Source organism: Pecten maximus, chromosome 19 (genome assembly GCF_902652985.1).
Source record: "Pecten maximus chromosome 19, xPecMax1.1, whole genome shotgun sequence".
NCBI lineage: Eukaryota > Metazoa > Mollusca > Bivalvia > Pectinida > Pectinidae > Pecten > Pecten maximus.
In genome coordinates, this window is record NC_047033.1 from 21,907,566 (window position 1) to 21,925,054 (window position 17,489).

Below are 17,489 nucleotides of genomic sequence, written 5' to 3' on the forward strand. Positions count from 1 at the left end.
GGTACTGGAGGGTACATACCCAGAGGTCAAGGACAGAGAGGTCAGACATCTAGAGGACGAGGGTATGGAGCTGGTAACCAGTCTAGATCTAATGTGAGATGTTGGCGTTGTAATCATCTGTCCTGTCATATCAAACCAGTAGCAAGGTGTGCAGCTGTCAAACATTACTACCAACACGTGTGATTCCCTCTAGAGCCATCTTGTGCAAAATTCAGACGTAACCGTACAAGAGATGCCAGCTACCAAGAAGGAAGATTTACCCAAGTTTATGGAGAAAATAGACTTCAGCGAATCTGTTGTTGATGTTGTGCCATTCTTGTGGAACACAATATTGAGCTGGTTGATGACAGACCCAGACAGAGACGCTGCTTCATTTAAGGGCCTCAATGCCACTTTTATAGAACTCTTTTTCTTAGCTGTTCAGAAAGTCATCAACTGCATATTAGGGTTAGGGTTAGGATGTCTGAAATAGCTGTTTTCAGTTTTGGAAAAAAATCTGATGGAGCGAGATCAGTTGTATAAGGCGGATGCTCAATCAATCAAAACCACAATCGTCAATGGCAGTCATGGCAATGACAGACTCTCTCACCCTAGCCCTAACCCTAACCGATTTTGTCCATTTGCAAAAACTGCTTGTATTGTTTACTTTAGAGAGCTACCTCGTCGATATAAACTAACCAGATGAGACTAGTCCTTGGGTACACGGCCCTATATAGTTAGCAAATAGTATGACTTAAAAAGAACATCATTGCGTACCTCCTTAAATACGAGGCTCAAAACATACCAATCAACCCTCGTTAAGTTGTTCTAAGACGTAAAACATAATGTTTACATCGAAAGTATAAAACATTTCCTTGTTAATCTTGATGATATGGCTTTAGGCCTATTCAAGCATGCATGTAATTGTTTATTTTATATGCATTATGTTGGTAACTAAAACGACATCACTATTTTACATCATCAATACGCCATAACGAAAACAGGTAAATCGCTCCCAAGAGACAATTAAAATTTATCACTATCATTTAGTCGCTTGAAATATTAATGGAAGTAATTAACTAATGAGAGTATAATTAGACCCTTCCACGCGTGTGTGTGGCGTTTTGTTAATAACTCATTAGTGATGACTATTCTAATTAGTAATTAATGGAAGTCAATGACAAAATGTTGAAGCTGTATCGACGTAAACTATAGTTTGACCTATAGCCTATTTTACACGTGTACTGTTAAAACACGTGTTTAAAGTAAGGTAACGTGATCCCGTCATTATATGTTATTAATTAGGGTACCAACATTACTGTGGTGTAACTCAAACCGTATTTCAAATTCAATATCGATAAAATGATGGCAAGATGAAGACCATTGATAAACAAGAAATATCTTTAAAAAAGATAAATGGCATAGTTTTAATGATGGTGGTTATAATGTAAAGCTGCTGGTGAAATAAATCAACTAACTAATTCATAAATGCGCAGTTTCAGCACGGATAACAGAATTATATCAGTTTGAATCATGTTTGGTGATAATAAGACTGCGTTTGAATCAGGAAAATGATTTTGAGCTCACCTGGTCCGAAGGACCAAGGTGAGCTTATGCCATACCGTTGCGTCCGTCCGTCCGTCCGTCGTCCGTCCGTCGTCCGTCCGTCCGTCAACAATTGACTTCTTCTTCATAACAACACATCAGAATTTGACCAAATTTAGTCAGAAGCATCCCTATGGGTAGGGGACTCAAAATTGTACAAATGATGGGGTCGTTTTGCGCTATTGATATAAACGACTTCTTCTCTGAAACCAAGCAACGGCTATCACTCATATTTTTCTGGTAGCATCACTCTGGGGTGGGGATTCAAAATTGTACAAATGATGGGGCTGACCCCCCAGGGGCCTGAGGGGCGGGGCCAAATGTGGTGAATCTGGCTATATTGATATAAACGACTTCTTCTCTGAAACCAAGTAATGGCTATCACTCATATGATAGCATCATTATGGGGTGGGGATTCAAAATTGTACAAATGATGGGGCTGACCCCCCCAGGGGCCTGAGGGGTGGGGCCGAATGTGGTCAATTTGGCTATGTTGATATAAACGACTTCTTCTCTGAAACCGAGCAATGCCTGTCACTCATATTTGCCTGGAAGCATCACTATGGGGTTGGGATTCAAAATTGTACCAATGATAGGACTGATCCCCCAGGGGCCCGAGGGGCGGGGCCAAATGTGGTCAATCAGGCTATATTCATATAATTGACTTCTTCTCTGGAACCAAACAATGGATATCTCTCATATTTTACTGGTAGCATCACCTTGGGGTAGGAATTTGAAATTGTACAAATGACGGGGCTGACCCCCTGGGGTCTGAGGGGTGGGGCCAAAAGGGGTCAGTTTTATAGAATTGATATAAACGACGGACAAAAGATTGACTACATTAGTCCCGGCTGCACGGACGACACGTATGGACGGATTTGACTAGTGGGGTGTAATCTCGGTAATCTCGGAATTTGCCCCACAACTACCCCTACATCCTTAAGGACGTCCGTCTGTCCATCCGTCAACCATTCCTTTATATTACTACTTGTCATAAAGGACATAATGAATTAAACATAATTAGGTTATAAACATCCTTGGGGAAGGGAAGCAGATTTTGCATATTTTTTTATGATAAATCTGTATAAAAACAGTTTTTAATTGAAATCGGACGATATAAAAAACTCATTTCTACAGAAAATGTGATAACTAACTAGCACTGTTAAAATACGAAAAGGCTGCCTAAAATCCAATTTCTCTTTAATTCCAACAAGGTCAATTAATGACTACTACGGACAAAGAAGAACGTAAATAAGAAATTTGATAATGTTACCCATCCAGTACTCCTAAAACAATCTATATCTATCAAATTCCAAGATGGCTGCCTATCAGCCATTTTATTTATCGGTTCAGTCGAAAAAGAGGTTAATTGCACAATCAAGGACCAACGGGAACCTAATATGAAATTTGAAAATGAACCATCCAGTACTTTTCAAGAAATAGGGAAAACAAAGTATAAGTGTCAAAATTCAAGGTAGCCTGTCGGCCATCTTGAACTTCAGATAAGTCCAAAAAAGACACAATACACAACTACAGACCATGGGAAACCTACATATTAAATTTAAGAAAGACCCCTCTGGTATTTTCTTAGAAATAGCGATATAAATTTTAGAGTCAAAATCCAAAATGGCTGCTTGTCGGCCATCTTGGATTTCAGATCAGACCAAAATAGGTACAATGCAAACACAACGGCCAAGGGAAACGTACATACATGTATGAAATTTGAGAAATAACGATAACAAAGTGTTAGTTTCAAAATCCAAGATTGCGACCTGTCGACCAGCTTGGATTTTGGATAAGTTTAAAGGAGATATAATGCACAACTACGGCCCAAGGGGATTCTTCACATGAAATTTGAGAAAGATCCTTCAGGTCCTTTCTGAGAAATAGCGATAACAAAGTATTACTTTCAAAATCCAAGATATCTGCCTGTTGGCCATCTTGGATTTCAGATCAGTCTAAAAAAAGGTTAATTCTACATATGAAATTTGAGAGAAATCCCTCTTGTACTTTCTGAGAAAAGGCGATAACAAAGTATTACTGTCAAATTCCAAGATGGCTGCCTGTCAGCCATCTTGGATTTCATATCAGTCCAAAAAAGGTACAGTGCACAACTACAGCCAAAGGGGGGTATGATTTGGTGATTTGAATAGCCCACCATCTGATGACGGTGGGCTAAAAATGTACATTAATATGATTTAAAAACATAAACGACATACCAAGGGCACTTAGGTTGTTATAGATAAAACTAATCTTTAGTTAAAAACTCGAAAAAATAAAATTGCGGATATAATGAATACATCTATAGAATGATTGAGTATATTGATACAATGCACTAACTAAATCTATGCAGTCTATTAGAATGCGCTCTACTGTGAACGGGGAGTCACATGCTACGAGTCTACGTGTTCATGTACGAATGCGGGAACATGTTGATGATGCATGATGATAATGATGATGATACATGTTGATGATGATACATCATGTGTATCGTTTTTTTTACCTTTGTTATTCATCATGTCTATTGTTTAATATGTGAACAACTTTCAAAAAATAAAAGAATTATAAAAAAGGTAGTTTTAACACAGGAATAATCATGACACGATAAGACTTGATTTTTTTTATCTGATAGTCAAATATAAGTGGTGATGGTTCTATATATACACACACAGACATTTCTTATTTCTTATATATCTTTTAACAAGAATAATTTTGACAGGACAAGATTGTTTTTGTTCTATCAGGTAAATGGTACTGGTGTTGGTTTAATATAAAATCAAGGTTTAGTGTGAGGTCGGAGTGAGGTGTATACAAAATTATCTAAACATATACTAAGTTTACATAAATAAAGCATAAGTAAGAAGTCGTTCAAAATTGCTTTTTATAGTAGTGCAAGGTTTACACAGATGAAGAATGTATGACAATCTCTGGTGTATTTGCATAAGAATGTGTAAATAGTTTGCAGCACATTTTTTTTCTTCAAATAATTGAAAAACTGTGCATGTACTACATCGCAACATAATCGAGATCAAGGTATTGAGTATACAGAATATCTAAACCCAGTATGTATACGCATACTTTAGTAATCTAATATCTTATCATATTGGATATTCATAACACTACACAATTTTCGCATCTGACACAATTTAGACAGTAATCAGATACTGGAGAGGTACACACTCGGTTTCCTCATACTAAGCTCATTATATGGATTTACTTTTGTATTGTGTATTTTAGGTCATTTGTGGAGGGGTTCATTATTGGTTCAAACCGTTTGGTTATTTCCAAATCTTACTCGGCACAAATGTACTGAAGCACCTTATTCATGTTGCCCTGTCTTGTCTTTTTGACAGGTTGTGTTTATCGTGTAAATTTCTGTTGATATGAAATAAAATATAAAAAGAATTGGAATAATCAATACTACATTGGGTGCCGACGGTAGTTCGTCACCGATTACCTGGGCGGTAGGAGTGGCCGTTGGAGATAATTATTGGGATTAGTGTATTGAGGTACTGACTTGGGCAGGGATTAGTAACTGTATTGGGTAGGGGTGAGCTGTACTTAGTCTACCCGAGGAGACATAGTAAGAGTTACCTCCTTTATACTTGGCCTGGAATGAATTAAAATTTAATAAATACCAGTACTTTATTTTAAACTTTTGAAACAAAATTAATATGTAAATTTTTAGAATACTTTGAAACGTTTTTTAAAATATTTTTTTGAACATGAAACGCTTGCAGTTATAAATAACGTGTGTGTAGAAAATATGTACACCTGGAAAAATTGATTTTCTTTGGTATAAAGTGGTATGATTTGGAAGAAGGATGCGTTTTTCTTTTCAAACACGGGTGCGATATGTACCATCGTGTAATCAAAGGTCCCCTAAGCCCCAATTGGCCTTCCCGTATGCTTGTCAGAATGTAGGTTGATACAGTGTACTAATACTACACTTTCATCTACATTTGCAATGCTCCTTTGATTGAGCGCTACTGCTGTAGCAATTGTATTGCATCATAGGGGTGTCTTAGTTTGGCAGGATTGCACCCTCTGGTCTGAGCTCCTACTTTGGTAGGATTGCACTCTCTGATCGGAGGCCCCTGCTGTGGTAGGATTGCACCCTCTGATCGGAGGCCCCTGCTGTGGTAGGATTGCACCCTCTGATCGGAGGCCCCTGCTATGGTAGGATTGCACCCTCTGATCGGAGGCCCCTGCTGTGGTAGGATTGCACTCTCTGATCGGAGGCCCCTGCTGTGGTAGGATCGACCCTGTTTGGATACTCTTTGCTGATAGCAGGTGTGCTGTTATCTCATTGGAGACGTCCTAAGAGAGAGGGAAGATAGAGAGGGCGTGTAAGGGAACGGGTGAGAGAGGATAAGTAGGGATTGAAAGAGAGGGATTGGGAATGAGAGAGAGTGGAGTGAGAGGTAGTGTAAATGAGAGAGAGAGGTGGAGAGAGAGAGAGAATGGGAGTGGGAGTGAGAGGGGGGAGTGAGAGAGAGGTGGAGTGAGAGAAAGAAGGGGTGAGAGAGACGGGGTGAGAGAGTGGAGTTTTAATGTTGGTGGTTATAATATAAAACTGCTGGTGAAATAAATGAACCAACTAATGTGTTTCAGTACAGAAAACGAAATTGTATCAGTTTGAATCAGGAATATAATTTTATTAATGTGTCATTTGAAAAGGTACATCCACTTATTCAGCTTGCATTCAATCTTAACTTTGTTTCGTTTTTAACTGCATATCTGTATTTTGCATTGACCGCTACATTGACCAATCACATACTTTATCTTGACCAGTAACGCCACCTGTCGCGTCATATCCGGACCAAAAGAAAATTATACGGCTATGCCGAAAAACAAGGAGAATAAAAGACGCATACTCCCAAATTACCGAACAATGTAGTTACATACGTGTATCGCGCTCTGCTAACATTAAAATGACCGCTGGACTGGACGCTTGACCGGGGGAATAACTCGCCGCATTTATTTGTATCGCTAGATTTGTAACGGAGCCGAGACGAGGCTGCACCAACGTGCACTACACATAAACTTCACACATGACAGTGGTTTACATTTCGAGTATGTGTGAGCTTGCCTAATAATGCTTTCTTGTAATATCTTATCAATATTAACAAAAATATAACTAACTTATAATTTTAGAATATAGCAATATCTTTACAAGAAACCATCGTTAAAATCACGTCGGGCAATATCGGAATTCAAGTCTATACTCTTTTCTTCTCTTGCTTAGTTCCAATCAGTCAATTTTCTTCTAAGGGAATAATGTGTTTTTTCCGATTCAAGTCCATTTTATGTTTCTTTTAGTTAAGTACGTATACCTGATTAGTCGCCATTGTTATACGTCATGTTTAGTTTAGTACGTATACCTGATTAGTCGCCATTGTTATACGTCATCTTTAGTTTAGTACGTATACCCGATTAGTCCCCATCGTTATACGTCATGTTTAGTTTAGTACGTATACCTGATTAGTCGCCATTGTTATACGTAATGTTTAGTTTAGTACGTATACCCGATTAGTCCCCATTGTTATACGTCATGTTTAGTTTAGTACGTATGCCTGATTAGTCCCCATTGTTATACGTCATGTTTAGTTTAGTACGTATACCTGATTAGTCGCCTGTTATACGTCATGTTTAGTTTAGTACGTATACCTGATTAGTCCCCATTGTTATACGTCATGTTTAGTTTAGTACATATACCTGATTAGTCCCCATTGTTATACGTCATGTCCCCATTGTTATACGTCATGTTTAGTTTAGTACGTATACCTGATTAGTCCCCATTGTTATACGTCATGATTAGTTTAGTATATATACCTGATTAGTCCCCATTGTTATACGTCATGTTTAGTTTAGTACATATACCTGATTAGTCCCCATTGTTATACGTCATGTCCCCATTGTTATACGTCATGTTTAGTTTAGTACGTATACCTGATTAGTCCCCATTGTTATACGTCATGATTAGTTTAGTATATATACCTGATTAGTCCCCATTGTTATACGTCATGTTTAGTTTATTGGTACATTTAACCTACTATGTATTGATTTTGTAGTGCGTGTTAACGTGTTCCCTGTATTACCCATATACACTACCATCAACTTAAATTAAGTAACGACTTTGTTAAAATTGAGAAGGTATTCAGTTTGAGTAGTTTAGCGTCAAATGAGTGTGTCGAAATCGATGACCTAAAACTAGGTCAGATTCTTTACTCTTTTATATCGCAGAGTAAACTTTTCCAAAAAGAGTCGATATTTCCCTCGTTTTTTTGTTCTTTTTTTTTTTTTTTTTTTGCTTTTGTTCTCAGGAAAGTCTAGATAAACGAGATAGCGAGAGACGACGTGAGGCGCGTTCAATTCATTGAATCAGATATATAAATGTTCCAAAAGAGGTATTGCTAATATGGCCATGTGTTAACCTTCATGTTCCTCCCTGGAAGGGCCTGGTACAGAACACTGGGACATCTGTTGTCTTTTACAGCCTGTTAAGTGGCTCAACACGACAGAGTATACATTGTTATGTATTTAGACGTACCCCATATTACGTACAGAACATATGGAATTGATGTCGGGTACATACAAGTTGTTTTTTTAATTTGGTTTGTTTCTTTCATTTCTTTTATTTTTTTAATTCCCTTGCTTTTCTATATTAAGGGTAAGGGTTTTGCAACAAGAACACGTGATGAATATGTAAAGGGTAAGCTATTTATATATTATTGACTTATACATATCCAAGATCTAGGTAAAATACTCGTCCTCAAATTGCACTGGTTGCGGATGTCTCCTTGATACTCGTCCTCATATGACACTGATCGTTGATACTGGAATCAGCTTTTCCGTCCGTCCGTCCGTCCGTAGGCGAATTTTGTCCGGCTCTGCATTCGCTCAGTTTTCACCAGATCTCTCTGAAATTTTGTGACAATGATCAGGACAACTCGGAATTGTGCCCCGTGAAGCAAATTAACATAATACCCCCTTCAAGAGAGTTATGCCCCCTTTATGTAAAAAAAATATCCGGCTATGTATTCGCTCAGTTTTTACTGCATCGTTCTGAAATTGTGTGGCAATAATCAGTAAAATATGGAGTTATGCCCCCTGACGCAAATTGAAAGAAAGCCCCTCCTTTAGAGGGTTATGCCCCCTTTTATGTAAAAATTTCACCTGATCTCCGAAAATATTTTGACAATGATCACTTTAATACGAAGATGTGCCCCCTGAATATATGACACAATATAATTAAAAACCTATACATGCAAATGCACAAAATGATTTCCAGAAAAAATCTAATAATGCCAAATTTATTATGGATGCGGATTAATAAAACTTGAAAAGGGGGTTATTTTTCACGTCTATTGTTAATTTTGATTCAGAATCATTTGATAGAACTTTTAAAATTTAAATGAATTAATTCTCTCAATAATTGTTAATTTCGTTCTGTAAAGAGAATTTAAAGTTATTCAAGATATACTTAAAAACTTTTCTTTTCCTTTCTTTTCTTTTTAATAAAGAAAATAACTATTTAACTGTAACTATTTCAAAATTATCATGTAAAACTTTTTCCATTACATCATTATCATCAACTGTTTTGTAATGGCTGCGGGGGTGTTAATCAACCATCCTGGCCACAGCTCTAGTTATTAATGTTTTGGAAAGATCTCGGTTGAGTAATGTGAAAAGTATATTGTATTTAATGAAGTAGTTGTTTGTTCCATGTTATAGAGACCTGATGATATATCACAGTATTAAGTGCTACTAAATGGATGACGTCACATAAGTGTTTCCATGGTTACGGGGTACTTACCATAAGTGCGATGCACTATTTTATTGTTTATTTGCATTTTTGTTTACATCAACGGTCAATTCCATGGCCTCTTTTATATCATAGGTACGATTTCAAAAACTTCTTGCATGCATTTCGAAATAATTAGTTTAACAGAAAGTTGAATAATCAAATGTATTTATTTCAAAAATGTGCTGTCTGGGAGATCATAATAATATATGATTATGCGGGTATCATTTTTATTGGAAAATGTTACGTAAAGCACCAGTATTAAAATGTTTCATTTTTATCACCACGCGGTTTTATATTAAGTATCACAGATGTAAGCATCCAATGGATAGAGTGTTTTAAATGGCTGTGATATTTACCTTCTAAACACTTCCAAACAACACAACCGTTTGATGTGGAATTACTGGGATTTTAGTTTTGATGATCGCTGTTTGCACGGCATCACAACGATCTGCTATTTATGTAAATATTTATAGGGTTATCGGCGAGTCCTAGAAATAGTTTAACACATGCTATGGCATTCCCTCTAGTTATAAGATTGTAATATATAACGCCATGTGGCCTTCTTTCTGGACGGAGCGGTTTCGTTGATTTTATAAATATCCTTTCACCCTGTCCATTGAGCCTAAATTAATTAAAATTGAAATGGCCTATCAAGTAAGCGTTTTTGAATTGAACATGGATTCATTGTCGGATTGGCGACGTTGCTTTCATATATAAAATGACATCCATGTATGCAGTTGTATAACTAAAGTCGTAAAATAAGGTCCCATGTTTGCAAACATGTACGTTAAAAGTTCAATACAATGGTGCACAGTAATACCTCGATTAAATTGATTCCCTTTATTTGCAGTAAAGCCTCAATACAATGTCTCTCCTTAAGGTCTCGCACAACTAATTTAGCCAAGCTTCTGTCTCATCAAACCAAGTCACTAAAGAAATGTGTTTCTTAGTTTTGTTCATGTAGCAATTTACTTGAGAAATCAACGGTAAGTCAACACTTTAAACATCAGGATCATTGTTTTGCGAATACCGGGGTGCTCTTATTCATATACAATTATGCCATTAAACCTATCATAGAGTAATTTTAACTTTAATTTAATAAAATTTCACATCATTTGAATTTTAAATGAGCAATTGAAGGGACTCTGTCACTCGTGATAATATATACAGTGTAAAGCAAACTGTTAAGTTGCGTGAGATCTTTATGCACAATGATGTTCCTCAGTGATCATATTGCACACCTCGTTAAGTAGGCCATGGTAAAGCTAAAATGGTTCTATTCGACAGCGTACCCTTTTTATACAGTCAAACTTCTATATATTGTTCCTCCGTTATTTCGCAATAATTATTCAGAAATTCCTGTTTTCGTTCAATCATGTCAATACCATTGTATGGTAAGATATACCGTTAGTATAACTCTGGCGATTGCGAAATAGCTTGGCTTTGCTATAAGAATTATGCCTTCGTTCTGTCAGAGATTGAGGGAGGTAACTCCTACAAACCAACGTGTTTCTTTAGTTTTAATATCTTTTTTTTATGGGTTGATGTTGTGAAGCACCTACCGATCTGCTGACGTCACTGATTACCATCCCGTCACCTGTAGTCATTTGTCATATAATAACTGACGCTTTTGTATAAGCTGACCTGACTTTGATTTTTATTTAACTTGCAATTTATACTTATTTATTTATCAGTGTTAAAAACTGTTCTCCCCACGAAACTTATTAAACATATGCAGTACACGACAAGTGATATGGTTCCCGATCACCTCCAAAGTTGTGACTACGACAACGTCTCCAGCTGCAAGTCTTCACACCTTTTTCTACGATCTTAATTCCCTACCCTCGCCAAGATCCGGCCGGTGTGTCCGCTACCCTCGCCAGTCTCCAGCCGGTGTGTGCCCTACCCTCGCCAGGCTCCGGCCAGTGGGTCCCCTACCCTCGCCAACCTCCGGTCGTTGTGTCCCCTACCCTCGCCAGGCTCCGACCGGTGTGTCCCCTACCCTCGCCAGGCTCCGGCCGGTGTGTCCGTTACCCTCGCAAGGCTCCGGCCGGTGTGTCCCCTACCCTCGCCAGGCTCCAGCCGGTGTGTCCGTTACCCTAGCAAGGCTCTAGCCGGTGTGTCCGTTACCCTCGCCAGGCTCCGACCAGTGTGCCCCCTACCCCCGCCAGTCTCCGGCCGGTGTGTCCCCTACCCTCGCCAGTCTCCGGTCGGTGTGTCCCCTACCCTCGCCAGTCTCCGGCCGGTGTGTCCCCTACCCTCGCCAGTCTCCGGCCGGTGTGTCCCCTACCCTCGCCAGTCTCCGGTCGGTGTGTCCCCTACCCCCGCCAGTCTCCGGTCGGTGTGTCCCCTACCCCCGCCAGTCTCCGGCCGGTGTGTCCCCTACCCCCGCCAGTCTCCGGCCGGTGTGTCCCCTACCCCCGCCAGTCTCCGGCCGGTGTGTCCCCTACCCCCGCCAGTCTCCGGCCGGTGTGTTCCCTACCCTCGCCTCTTGAGTAACACTTGCAACCATAAGGACGACCGAGAACCAGAACCCCTGACGCCTACTGCCGGTACCGGTATTACAGCTTAAACAATGGGATGAGAAATCGCCGAAATGTTGTATATTTTTACATGAAGCTTACATTCCCTAAATTTGTAATTAAACTGGGCCATTAAAAATTAATGCTATTAATTAAATATACTGTACAAACTTAGAAGTTCTTGTGTCCATTATATTGTCAAAACAGAAGACTTGAATACATTGTTTCTGGAGTTTTAACTGTATTATATCAATTTGTGTTTTAAAAAGCCATTATGGTGACTGGCAATGTATTTTATTCTGTGTATGTTGAACGTTTGTAGATTTATGGCTCTAAAAAATTTCTGTGTATTTATTAATTAAGACATCAGAAAACAACTTCAAAATACGTCAAGAGAACTCTATAACATCATTCACCTATATGCCCCTTAATAAAAAAAAAAACCTTACTGTTAGCTTCAAAATTCATTTTCGATTTAAACATATCTTTATTGTTAAATAAAACAACAGGAATAGGACACAAGTTATCGCAACTTAAAACCGCCTTCTTCCAATAATCAGTATGTACATAATAATTATGAATTTACAAGGTAATACAGTATAGGAAATTTGTATATGATGTAAGAAAATCATGTGGTTTCGACCGCCACGAGTATTGACGGGCTGTCGTATGCGAGTTCTCTTTCCTGGTGCAGTACTGAAACTGTTTTCACTGCCAATACCAAAATCACTTGGTGCGAGACAATAGAAAAATAATCCAATAATTACACAAGAGGATCTAGGCCGACAAGGGATGCTGTAGTGACGGTTCGTTTAGATATAGGACATCCACTTGTAGTGTTAAATAACTCAGTTGTAAACATAGGCTGTCATGCGAACTTTATCGGCTATCCCTGTGCAGTTTTAGGGCAAATTAAGTCTTTATATCCGATATTGATCACGAACATTTATAGAAAATGGAGGTTCTTAGAGTCTATTGGAGATCAAAAATGTTAGAGGGCCCAGCCAAAACCATCTGTTTGGAATTAATGAGGTTAGCACTGTTAAGCTGTCGGCTATCTTTCTAAGTGCCAAACCCATAATGAATATAAAGACAACAAACGCCACTAAACTTCCTATTCCACTCTGACTGCTACATACTTTATAAGTAGAAAGATAAGTAATTCACACGTGTTTGATATTGTAGTCATTTTGATTGCATCAATGTCGCGAAATTAATTTCGCAGAAATCTTATTTTAATTTCGTTGATAATAAGTATGTTGCATAATACACTGCATACTATAAGTGTAATCTTAATCAAATTTCGCAATATCGAAGCTGCTGTTCCAAACATGAACGCATTTGCGAAGTATAAATTAACCTTTTCACATACTACATATATTTATAATAAAACATGAAACTTTAAAGATAAAAAAGTGAAAAGAAATACCTCTTTTTTGTAAATCTTACACAGGGATTTTTTTTATCTGTGAGCTGGTAGAAATTGATTGTGATTATAAAGTTTGATCAATAAAGCCTTTATAATGGTATATAGGACCGCTCATGTTTAAAACTAATTTTATTGATAAAAAATAGCTTTGTGATCTTCTTGAAGACACTCTCATATTGTAACCTATATTAATAAACCGTGCGTTGTGTACAGATATTAAAGCCACCGTATAGAGATGGCTTAAGGTGTTATCATAATGAATATAATTGACGAGCGGATTCATCCAACATTAGCTGTTGGACCATGTTGATGCATGAATCTGAGTTATAATTATTCAAATTATCCGTTAAATGGTCACTCCTTGACCAGCGGGAGTTGTACCGATGGGTCAGTGGTCATTCAGAGATCGGACACTTCTCTATCGGTTTTACTGAGTACATCGTGGGAGAGATAATGGTCATATGCTATGGAACTAGCTGCAAAAAGTGAATCCCTCCTGTCGATTCAGCATGAGATATCCAAGACGTCAACAGTACGGTCAGAGAGGTAAAAATAGGATAGTGCTAAGTATACAGTGGAATCAATGTTTTAATGGGTTCCGAATGGCAGACACATGCTACAAAATTTCACATATCTGTCTTAATTGTCTAATCAATCTCGGTCCGAGAGGTAAAAATAGGATAGTGCTAAGTATACAGTGGAATCAATGTTTTAATGGGTTCCGAATGACAGAAACATGCTACAATATTTCAGATATCTGTCTTAATTGCCTAATCAATATCAACGGTTATCTACATTTCTTCCATTAATGCATATAAATTGAAAATTGAAAGATGGAAATTTGATTCCCTTTGTTTTTTCTGTATATTCATTTTTACGTTACTATTAACTTAACTACACCGAAAATTGGGATTGTATTTGCTTATTATTTGAAAAATCCTGAAGAGTTTTACGCAATGGAAACTAGATTTTTGCTTAAATAATCCCGGAGAGATTTACATAATCCTGAAGTTTTAATGAATCAAAACTCATTTATTCTGTTCTGAAGAGTTTTATGCAGTGGGTAATCACTTATTGTTTAAATAATCGCTCAAGAGATTTACGTATTGGAATCTCGCATATTTTTTCGCAATCTTTGTAACGCATAACCGAATTTTAAAACAAGCAAACAGAAGAGCGCCATGATGAATTGGCGCTGCCGCAAAACTAGCCACAGAAAATAATATTATGATATTGGGCAATTATGTGGTGGCATCAAATGTTGTCCTTCGTCCGTGGTCCTGTCACAAATTATATACCGGTAAAAGTTTTCGCAGGGACTGTCACATCACTAATAGGTGTACAAGACCAGTGAATCCCCTGGAGCAACGTATTTGTACATTGTGTAAGACATCATATGTATACTAAATTGTATAGAGGATGAATTTCATTTAATGATGTTTTGTAAAGAGTTTAAAGATATTAGCCTTCGTAGTTTTGATAAAGAAACAGAAATTTCAAAACTTGGATAACAATAGTACAATCTTAGTTAGCTACTCAGTTGTATTCTATGCCCAGAAACAGAAGTTGTCCAGCTACTACAGTGTGGTTGTTACTATATCAGTGATTCTCGGGAAGATTAGTTTATGTTTAGTATGTGTTTTTATGTGCACAATATCAAGTCTAAAGAGCCATTTTTGGCTGGGCATGTGTGATTCAACTCTTATACACACGTGTAAGAAAATTATGATTTTATGTAAATGTTTGTAATCTAAGCTTGGCACCTAACAAAAACAATTGAACTTGAACTTATACTTTTTTACTCTTGGATCAGACATTCATGAAGTTAAACATAAAACTTAATTTTTGTTTAGAGTTGAGTGTTTTAGTTTATTTAAGTTTTTCATTTTCTGCCTTAGTGAAAGCCTGGGCATATGCATCTAACAGTACATGGTTCGTTAATTAATCTGGTTTATAATTGATATTATAATACATTTTACAGGATTATAAAATCATATATATCTACCTGCACATAGCTCGTTAAATAATCTGGTTTATAATTAATATTATGGTACATTTTACAGGGTGATAAAACGTAAACATCCGAACAAGAACATGATCCAATATTGGAAACAGTGTTCACTTAGATGATATTTGTTTACATATCAATTTCTGTGAATACTATAGTTTATATAGGGAAATCACATTTTTGACTATGATTTGTTTGATTTCTATTGGAATTTATTATAACTTTGTTAACATTATCAGCTTGAGATGGCAATTTAATGATTTTCATATATTGGCCCTGACTGACCCCCAGGGGCTGATGGGCGGGGCTAAAAAGGGTCAAATTGACTGAAATTTCAAAAATCGTCTTCTTTACTCTCAGATATGGTGGAATCAAACACTCTTCATAGATGAAAGGGTCTTAAGGTGTTTGACCAAAATTGTGAATTGGGTAAACTTTGCGAAAGTTTATTAAGGGAAATCACATTTTCCACTATTATTTGTTTGATTTGTATTTGAATTCATTCTGATTTGGTTAACGTTATCAGCATGGAATGTTTGAGGGTATGCACATGTTGGCACTGACTGGCCCCCAGGGGCTAATGGGCGGGGCTTAAAACCGTCAAATTGACTTAAATTTCAAAATCTTCTTCTCAAGACCCAAATAAGGCAGAATAAAATAACTCTTCATAGATTGAAGGGTCTTAAGATGCTTTACCAAAAATGTGAACTTCATGACCCTTGGGTCACACGTTTGCCCATGGGGCATACTATAGTTTATATAGGAAAATCACATCTATTTGTTTGATTTCAATTGGAATTCGTTCTAACTTTGTTATCATTATCAGCCTGGAATGACAGCTTAATGGTATGGAGATGTTGGCCCTGCCTGACCCCTTAGACTGAGGGGTGGGGCCGAAAAATGTCAATTAAATTAACTGATATATTTCAAATCTCAAATGTAAATTGTCTACAATATAGTTCATTTACTGTATGGCAGTATATATCTTATATGCGGTTTGTGACAAATACACGGGGTATCTTTTCACTGTGTTCTGCTTAATCAGTTTCACGTTTTCCATCTCAAATTGTACTATCAGTTCAAGGAATTTACACCATGCTGTTAAAGATGTTTAAGATGTTAAAGAGTTATATCTACAAAACTAACAAAACTATTCATGTGTCAAAAAAGAAATTGAGATAAATAAATAAATGAAAAAAAATAGATAAATAAGAATAAAGTAAAAGAAAAGAAAAAAAGAGACATACATTTTTACACAGGTATGTAATTTAGACCATTTTGATAAGTTAAGAAATGTGATAATGTCGTTGCAATATATATATATATATTTTTTTAAACCAGATTAACGCAATAAGTGTTTTTGTCACTCTTTCGAAAAAAACAAACAAACAAACAAAATAATAATAACATTCATGTCACTGTACGATCTTAAAAGAAAATTTTCATAATGCACTGCGTTTGTACTATATTAAGCTGAAATCTGCTAATATAATTTAGCTATTGGTACATTTTATTTGAAATAAGTCATTGTGTTCATAAATAATTCTATGAAGTTATAGGCTATACATAAAATGTCGAGAATTCTCTATAAGGTAATTAGGATACGCAATGCAATAATATCAACTTAATTACCTGCGCATGTATACACGATAATAATTTGATTTAACAGGAACCCTTAGAATTTTTCTTCAATACTTTCTAAAAAGCTAGAAGAAAAACAAACACAAAAGTAATTAAGCCATGTCGCCCTTTAGTAAAGATAACGTTTGCCTCTGGTTAACCATGGCTTCATACAGCAACCGAGCCGAAGACTGAAACAGGAGGTGCCCTTAGCAACATTGCGGCACATGGTAAAATGCAAACCACCATCGATCTCGGAACAGTTAATTGTTTTCTTCCGTTTTGTTCTTAAACTCTGCGTCATCGCTTTGTATTTTGGTGCGATACAAGAGTTCTGGGGATGTGGAAGCATCTAGGTCACCTGCATGCTTTGTTATTAATTGATTTTGACTAAGGCGAAACGTGTGTTATATTTGGACATCTGTATGTAAGTGATTGATTGCTTAGAATTCCGAGTTGACTGAGTCAAATTGCCATGAGATAAACTATGCGTTAATTAAATTTTTCACGTGATCT

At 37.1% G+C, this 17,489-nt stretch overlaps 1 protein-coding gene across 1 annotated transcript; it reads left to right on the top strand.

The window, feature by feature from the left end:
• The first annotated feature begins 232 nt into the window (after positions 1-232).
• Positions 233-11,966, top strand: LOC117317471 (formin-2-like). Its single transcript, XM_033872282.1, has 2 exons — positions 233-427; positions 11,247-11,966. The coding sequence occupies exons 1-2, from the start codon at positions 233-235 to the stop codon at positions 11,964-11,966; spliced, it is 915 nt and encodes a 304-aa protein (XP_033728173.1).
• The last annotated feature ends 5,523 nt before the right edge of the window (positions 11,967-17,489 follow it).

Coding starts and splice junctions, on each gene's coding strand:
- LOC117317471 (XM_033872282.1), top strand. CDS start 233: ATGCCAGCTACCAAGAAGGAAGATTTACCCAAGTTTATGGAGAAAATA. Junction 428..11,246: donor TTTTCTTAGCTGTTCAGAAA/GTCATCAACTGC, acceptor ACCCTCGCCAAG/ATCCGGCCGGTGTGTCCGCT.